Consider the following 8351-nt stretch of genomic DNA (forward strand, 5'->3'; position numbering starts at 1 on the left):
CAAGTACAACTGCCACCCGGCCACGGTACGACGCGTGATTGGTCCTGAGACATGCATTTTGATTGTTATGATTGGACAGCTGTATCGTTACACCTTTATAAATGCATGATCGTTATAGGATCTTGGAGTGTTTTGTATTTTTATACGAGGAGGTATACTTTATTTTTCTGAGTCGCGCACTTATTGTGACACGGAGGGAGTATGATATTCCAAAATGGGATAAACTGGGACAATGGATGCAATTTTTGATGCACAACACACAGCTCACAAGGGGTTTGCGAAAACCGTCAAACTAACGTTAATAAAATCTAGACTGATGAGGCACATTTTTTGTACTCTGACCACCTCAACTTGTAACTTTGGGGATTTAGCATTCTATTTTGAAGTAGTGTAAGTACGTATGTGCACGTGAGGGTAGGACGAAGTCACGGGGTTATAGGGTTACGGGAAGAATATTTGCTTACTGTAAACGGTTTTCAGTCTCAGCATTTGTATCCAGATTTTCTAAACGTTTTCCCATACGTTAAGCTTAGTTTCCGCACTTTTCCTCCTAATGTTTTTAGCACTTTTCCTGCTGATTTTTTCACGAATTAATTGTCGCATTGGATTCGCCTTGCGTTGATTGGTCTATTCATGTCGAAGCTTGGTCAAGTATTGAAAAAACTAAGCACGATTATATTGAGACTTCATGATATTTTTTTCCAGAGTAGCACTACTACGTAGTACTACGTAGTTGTCCAACGTTCCATATGTCACTTTTGACACGCAAGGCGCTCATTGGCTGGACCAGTGGCAACAGTGTCAAATCACATGACCAGGTCATCACCAGTCACGTGTTACATCCAACCCTGTTGGGAAATGGCAACTCCAAAGATGACACACTATTGCCTCGCGTTCCCTGGAGCAGCACCACTATACAGTACTAGTATAGCTACTAGTACAGCTGTACTCCACTACTACTACACCATGGTGAACCCCCTCACCCGGTGCGTGGAGGACTACTCGCTGCCCCCCTTCGCACAGCTTCGCCCTGACGACATCGCGCCCGCCTTGCGCACAGCCATGGCCGAGTTCGCGTCCGACTTAGTGGCCATCGAAGACGATTTGGCTTGTCCGGACGCTGAGATCTCGTGGGAAAGTGTGATGGATCGGCTGGAAATCATCGACGATCCGCTCGAGAGGCTGTGGAGTATCGTGACGCAACTGATGCAGGTGGTGAATGTGCCCGAACTTCGAGCTGCCCATGCCGATGTGCAGGAAGAAATCGTTTCACTGCAGAGCAAGCGAGCCCAAAGCCTCGTGGTGTTTCAAGCTATGACCACGCTGCGACACAGTGCGGCCTACGAGTCGTACACTACCGAGCAACAGGTATATGTAGTACGTGTGTACGAGGAGGAGTCTAGTGCAATCAAATTTTCCCACTATTACTGTAGGATATAGTTCCGACGACGACGACAACTAGTATGTACTAATGTACTAGGATGTGGTAGCGCATACTAAATCGAGCGATTCAACGAGCGACGTTGCGGGGCGTCAACCTTGTCGACAATGCCAAAGATCGCTTCAATGCGATTCTTGTCCGCCTCAAGACATTGGTACGAACTTGTACTATATATAAACTCGTCTTTTCATATATTATATATATATTCATTTTATATTTGTTAGAGCACCACACACGCCAACAACGAATTAGATGGCACGAGTGCTTATTCTCTCATTGTCACAGATCAAAGTCACCTCGAAGGCGTCCCGTTGTCGACCAAGTCGTTGTTGGCCCAGGTAATAAATATTTCCCATCATTCCCACAATACTTTTGCAAATAATCACACCCCAATATATATCTGCCCAATGAATATTTCGAAACTTTGGTTCAAAGTACTTCCAAGACTTGCTGTGGTTATCACCTATTTTGGACGTCTGGGTCAAACTGAAGTAACGAATGATTCACAGATATTGCCCACTGCGGATTTGTTCGAAATTGCCAACACATTGACGATTTTGGCCTTTTGTTTTACATATCCAAACTCACCGTACCTCTAAATATACTGATGAAAACGAATGGATTTGAATGCTATAGAATGCTGTGGCGGCCGGCCACGTCGGAGCAACCAGTGAAAACGGCCCGTGGAAGCTATCGCTCGAGCTCCCTGTATACAACCCCGTGATGAAATTCTGCTCGAACCGATCGATTCGAGAAACGCTGTGGCATGCCTTCAACGTCAAGGCCAACGCGAACGAACTTGTGGTGGTGGAGATGCTACAGCTCCGCCACGAGCTAGCCCAATTGCTTGGGTTTGCAACGTTTGCAGAGCTGAGTTTAGCCAACAAAGTCGCGCCGTCCGTCGACGCGGTGCTCGACACGCTCGAGGAGTTGCGGGACAAGGCACTTCCACGTTCGCAAGCTGAGCTGCGTCTGCTCGAAGAGTTTGCAGCTAGTCACGACCATCCATTGCCCCTGCAGCAGTGGGACATTCCGTATTGGTAAAACACTTCCTTTTTTAGTCACATCCAATATATATATATAATAAGAGCACTAGTTACAAATGAAATCATTGGTGGATACATTATAGGATGGAACGATTGCGAGTGGAAAAATATGATATTGACGACGACGCGGTCCGCCAATATTTTCCCTTGCCCAAGGTAATCATCACACAACGTGCTACGGTTACTATATACTCACATCCATATATTATATATAAAAAAGGAAGTGTTAATGATGAATTATACATTATAGGTGCTGGACGGATTGTTCGACTTGGTGTCGCAATTGTTTGCCATTCAAATCGAAGTACGTACTGAACATGTTGTTCCGATTGAAATTGGGTCACTTGACTATTGTACGATGTAGGCAGCGGATGGCTTGGAAGAAACGTGGCATCCTGACGTACGTTTCTTTCAAATTCGAGCGATGGACCAGCCTGAAACGCCCGTGGTGGCCCAATTCTTCTTGGATCCGTATGCTAGACCCGGCCAAAAGCAGCAGGGGTCGCTTGTGGAGGCGGTGGTTAGTCGCAGCAGAGTCCTCCGCACTGCCAAAGCCCCCGTGCGACTTCCCGTGTTCTCGATTGTGCTGAATCAGACACCTCCAGTACGGAATTAATCTATATATTAGATATATATATCCATCCCCCTTCTATCTGTGTGTTTCGGCTACACTTTCCTTTTTGTCAAGATTTATTCCTTTTGATTCGTATGGAGTGTTGGTTTTCTACCGTATTCGTATGTTCGTTAATCTGCACCATGAAGTATATAAATTAAATGTGAATATAATACGATATCTCAATGTAATGTCGAATCAATTATACAAGTGAAATAATTAAATAAATTGTTCAAATTTCATGACTTTATACGGTAATTTGATGTACAGGTAGATATAAATAAAATATATACTAGTAGTCTGTATGGATCTAACAAGCACGACACATCTAGGTGGGGGACACGCCCAGCTTGATGACGTTTACCGACCTGGCGTTGCTGTTTGGGTGTGTGGGCATCGGGCTGCGCATTGCGCTCACGTCGGCCGAGTATACGGCTGCGTCGGGGATGGAAGGCATTGAAATGGACGCGCTCGGGATGCCAGTGGCGATGATGAAGCGATTTTGCTACCACAACGGTACGTATATTCCATTACAAAGCACAAATTGATCATTCGGCCAAATTTGGACTATTACGGTGATTTGCTTAATTCATCGATCGATTATATGTACTGAATTTTGTATGTAAAAACATGTTCAGCGGTGATACCCATGATGCTAATATTGTGCTTTCAACCTAAATTCGGTATTTTCGGTAGATTCGACGAACGACTTCAAATCCACGTGAAATCGTCGAGACGTCGTTTTATCTACAAATTGATTGTCAAAGGTTTTATTTCGATATTTTCATTGGCTACTTTCGTCGAGTATTGCATCGATTTTGCTTCGTCGATTCGATTTACAGCCCCAGTCCATTTTGAAATCAAATTACCAATATAAGTCACATTATTACTTGTTGATGGGTTGAACCGATGATGTCCTGCATTGTGGTTGGCTAAATTCTTCTGCCGATCCTTCTGCACATTTGGTTGCGTCGATATATACATTCGGCACGTCGCTCCATTTGTGAATAATCACAACAGTGTATTATTACGATACAATACAAGTATTAGTATATCTGTGGTTGTGCCCAACTGGACTAAATTTGTAGTTTGGATTGGCAGAAATTCGATAGGGGGACGTGATTTGATAGGCTTTGGCGGGTCGTCTGTGGTCCCTTTCTCCTCTCAACACATTCGATTCTGCTGACGGCTCCAGTTTCGAATCGATTGGACAATATATATCGTCACCATGTTATTTTGTATGGCGAGTAGACTTAATCCAGAGCATTTCGAGCCATTACCAAACCCACCAGCCCCTTCCACAAACGGACTTGGACAAGATTGTCGCTGCCAAACGATTCATGGCGGGCACGACACTAACACGGCAGCTCAGCTTAGCTGCCATAGATCTGTCCGTGCATCACCATCATGGAACCTCGGCCACGATTACTGCCGACTCGACAGACGCGCTGGTGGAAAAGATCAAACATGAGTACGTACAGTATTATATTTATTCTAGACATGTCCTTTTGATTTCGATGAAATAATACATTAGTCTATTACTGCGGACTACTACAGTATTAGTACTTACGAGAAATAATATATATATTTATTGCTGCGGACTACGTACTAGGTTCAGTGCCTTGCCCAAGGTACATCCGGCGCGGGACTACATGCTGTGCCATTTTCGGCATATCTTTCACGGCGAAGTGGAGGCTGCGTATTACATGTACTATATTATTATTTATGTTGGAATATTTATACTATTTTAATAATCGCAGGTATGTCTGGTCTGAAATCCAAGCCCACGACGCTTATGCTTGCTTTGAAGACACACAAGGCGACCTCCCCGCTTGGAAAGCCACTGGCAAGCGGTTCCGAGATACGATCTTGGCCCTCTCGGGAGTCCTCCACCCCACAAAGGCGTTTGAATTGTTTCGAGGTCGAAAACTGCACACACATGCAATGCTGGAGCAATACGGGCTGCTATAAGAGTATAATATCCGACATTCATACTTGGTCGTTCGTCTTCGACTGTCCGTGTAATTATGCAAAAAGCATGTCAAGGGGTGGATGTGACGACGGCTCCTTTGTAAATCTGTAGCCTCGGCAAGAACAATCGTAACGTACAACGTTAAACGATATACCAATGGACGACGCACTCGGAGTACTGTGGTTAAATATATAATGTGAAGCAAATCTGGTGCCATAGCTTTTTTCATACTCCGGACGAGTCAACACAAGGATGAGGGAATCACAGGGAGAAATCGGGGAGACACACATGTGTATTAGACCTCTTGACGAATGATCAAACCTCTATTCAATGGCCAATTACATTACGTACACCCATGTGTTCTTGGATGGACTTTCATGACTGGCCAGTCATCCGGATATTTATATGACCGAGTCATTTTGCAGCGAGTGTCCCTCGATCATCGCGTGTACGGTTAATGGTTTATCAGTCATTCACTATTTTCGGAAATCACTCGATGATTTCCAAGAACACTGATTGGTCACAAGAACGTTCAGTAATCTCCTAATATACCCCGAAACCCCGCAACCCCGAAACTCCGAAAATAGAACCTAAGGTGAACTTCATCAGAATCTCATGACAATTGAAGTCATGCCTGTGGATGACAGTGGCGGTGATTATACTTTGGTGAAAACACGAAATTGACCAAAACACGACAGTTGTGAAGCATCCCTCACAATACCTCATTACGAATCGAAATAGACTCCTCAGACAACAACCACATAATTTGTCGACTTTGCGAGTGGCATGCATTAATAGACCTCCTGATCGTAGACTTCATTGTTGTTACTGATCTCAAGAATATCACGAAAAAACGAAATGGCACTTGGTTACATCTTACAGGATTATGCAAGGCGTGCTTACAGTCATGCACTGACTGGGGTCTATTGGGTTTTGCAACGTGGTAACGTGGTGGAATCAAAAATGGGTGCATTTTAGGATTTTGTTCGACCTAGGCATGTGCACTGAATTTGTGCAATTCTGACAAAGTTTTAGTCAAATGTAATTAGTTTTTTTAGTTAAAGCTCGCCCGCCACACATCATAGAATTACCTTACAAAGTAATGCAATTAGGAACGGAATTCGGATTTCTTCAATATTGACCATTAGAAATACACCAATCTCTTTTTGGAAAAGGGCCACTACATAATCGTGTTTTGATTCCGTTCCTCTATAATTGCATTCTTTGGATATCAAGCATAATGTCACATCCATCCCTCCAAAAATATCCAGCTCCAATGGATATTTTGGCGGCACTGCAGCGTCTTCCTTGTTGGCCGCCGCCCACTTGCGAAATACGACTGTAATGTCGTCCACCAAATTCGACGCAGGTTCCCTGGACGATTCTTCGTCGTAGAGTCCAATCCACTTCACCAAAACTTGGGGTTGTCCATCCACGAATCGCGCTTCGTGCAGGCGCTCCACGTGAAATCGGCCCATCGCCAAACGCGATCTGCGCCTCAAGGTCTTCGGTCACCTCTCTACCACCTTCGTGGTACATCTTCAGCCGGCACGCATAATGGACCGTGAGTTCATACGTTAGCACTAGCTGCTGAGTCTCCATCACATGGTCTGTGATGACTGTTGTCACTTTATAGTGTCCGCGCCAATGCAGGGCTAATTTTGTCGGACGGTAGACGACCGATCCGACGAGCACAAAATCGCCGAACGAAAAACCGGCAAATTTGACTTGGGACTTTCGGTCGCGACGTCCATGCGCTTGCTGACGCAACTTGTGGCTTCGAAACGCCACCTTGCGATGCATTTCTTCAAGCGCCTATTGGGGGCCCGTCACATGTTTCTAACGGGCGGCGCCAAGACAGTCCTCGACGTTAACTTCCTTGGCCGTCGGGTGGACAAATCCTGCCAGCGGGACTTGGCTGGTAGGCCAGAAAACGCTGTCACAGGCGCAAGTCTACCCAGCCGGTCCGCCGGCTGATGGTTGAGGGCGCCTTTAACGAGGGGCAACACATGCGGCCATTCATCCGCGTTCAGCTTCATTTCGCTGAGAAGCGCCTTCACGGCGCGCAGCACTAGTCGGTTGACTACTTCTACAGTCCCGTTCGCCCAAGGACTGTTGGCTGTCGTGATATGATGGTGGGCACCCACCAACTTTTGCACTTTCTCGATCACTTCGTTCTTGAAGTGAGAACCGTCATCTGGCACCCATGTGTCAACACAGCCGAACGTGGTAAACCTTGGAATCAGGCACTGAGCAGTCGCCGCGGCATCAGCGAACTCTACCGCGAACCACCAAGGCACTCAGTACCGTCCGGACGGTTTCTGCCGATCGTTCTCCCACGCGTCCATAACAACGAAGCTCCACCCCCGGCTGAAGTACACCTCCACTTTCATCACTGACTTCCCCAGTGGTTTCTTCCTTTGCCGACGGCTTCGGCGAATTCCGCACCAATCAGCTTGCTGCCAGATGCCGTCCAAGTGCTCACGTCATGCTCGTGCGTGTTCTGAGCGTTGTCTTGCGCTGCTCCGCTTCTTGTCCAGTTCCTCGTCTTGTCCAGTTCCTCGCCGCCGGGTTTCAAGCCTAGGACCCGACACAAGGAGCACAGCTCCATCATCGATGTCGTTTGGCGGTGTTCGTTGTCCAAAAAGATGGTCGGCCTCATCTTCCTCGCCCTCGCTCACAGTATCCAGCACGGCAGCCCTGTGAAGCTCGCCGTCGTTGAAGTACGGCAGACACTCGCTTGAGTGGACGAGAATTGAAGTCCCATTGTCCCGACACACTCCACCCGCCAATTTTCGAAGCCAGCGTCCGCGGAACCGATGCTTCAGTTTGCTGGTGCCCTTGTCGCGCCAGTCGCGTGCGATCCAAACCCACATGCCCGGTCGGAGTTTCATCCGGTCGCGTGGACCCTTGTTGTAGTGTCGTGCCGTCTCTTCCTGTGCAGGGGCCAAGGTCGATTTGGCGATTGCACAGATCCGTGTGAGTTTGGCCACGAACCGCCGATTCCAGACGGGTATTGATTCTACGATTGGTGCCGCGGGGAATTGCAGGTCGAGTACGGACTTGCCCACGCGGCCCATCATCAATTCCATGAGTGGAAACCCGTGGGTGCCATGGGTCGCTGTGCTGTAGGCGTATGTGAGCGTGGCCAACCACTCGTCCCAGTCGTTCTGCGTCGGAGACACATCGATGGCGACCATGTCCTTGATGGTGCGGTTGAACCTCTCCACCAACCCCATCATAGCGGGGCGGTAGGCTACTGAGTGCATTTTCTCGACT

General features: G+C 47.1%; 2 protein-coding genes across 2 annotated transcripts; one reads left to right on the forward strand and one right to left on the reverse strand.

Annotated features, from left to right (window-relative positions):
- Window positions 1–966: 966 nt before the first annotated feature.
- Window positions 967–5071, forward strand: H257_03309 (hypothetical protein; the record flags this gene model as incomplete). The annotated part of the gene is made up of 11 exons (XM_009827319.1): window positions 967–1368; window positions 1491–1595; window positions 1666–1779; window positions 2078–2481; window positions 2571–2643; window positions 2738–2791; window positions 2852–3091; window positions 3433–3616; window positions 4352–4571; window positions 4713–4808; window positions 4861–5071. 11 exons carry the CDS (start codon window positions 967–969, stop codon window positions 5069–5071), a joined length of 2103 nt encoding a protein of 700 aa, XP_009825621.1.
- A 1145-nt stretch (window positions 5072–6216) lies between these two features.
- On the reverse strand, window positions 6217–8314 carry H257_03310 (hypothetical protein; the record flags this gene model as incomplete). Its single annotated transcript, XM_009827320.1, has 6 exons — window positions 6217–6252; window positions 6320–6563; window positions 6610–6887; window positions 6917–7350; window positions 7521–7652; window positions 7858–8314. 6 exons carry the CDS (start codon window positions 8312–8314, stop codon window positions 6217–6219), a joined length of 1581 nt encoding a protein of 526 aa, XP_009825622.1.
- Window positions 8315–8351: the final 37 nt, after the last annotated feature.

The sequence above is a fragment of the Aphanomyces astaci genome (assembly GCF_000520075.1).
Source record: "Aphanomyces astaci strain APO3 unplaced genomic scaffold supercont1.5, whole genome shotgun sequence".
NCBI lineage: Eukaryota > Oomycota > Saprolegniomycetes > Saprolegniales > Verrucalvaceae > Aphanomyces > Aphanomyces astaci.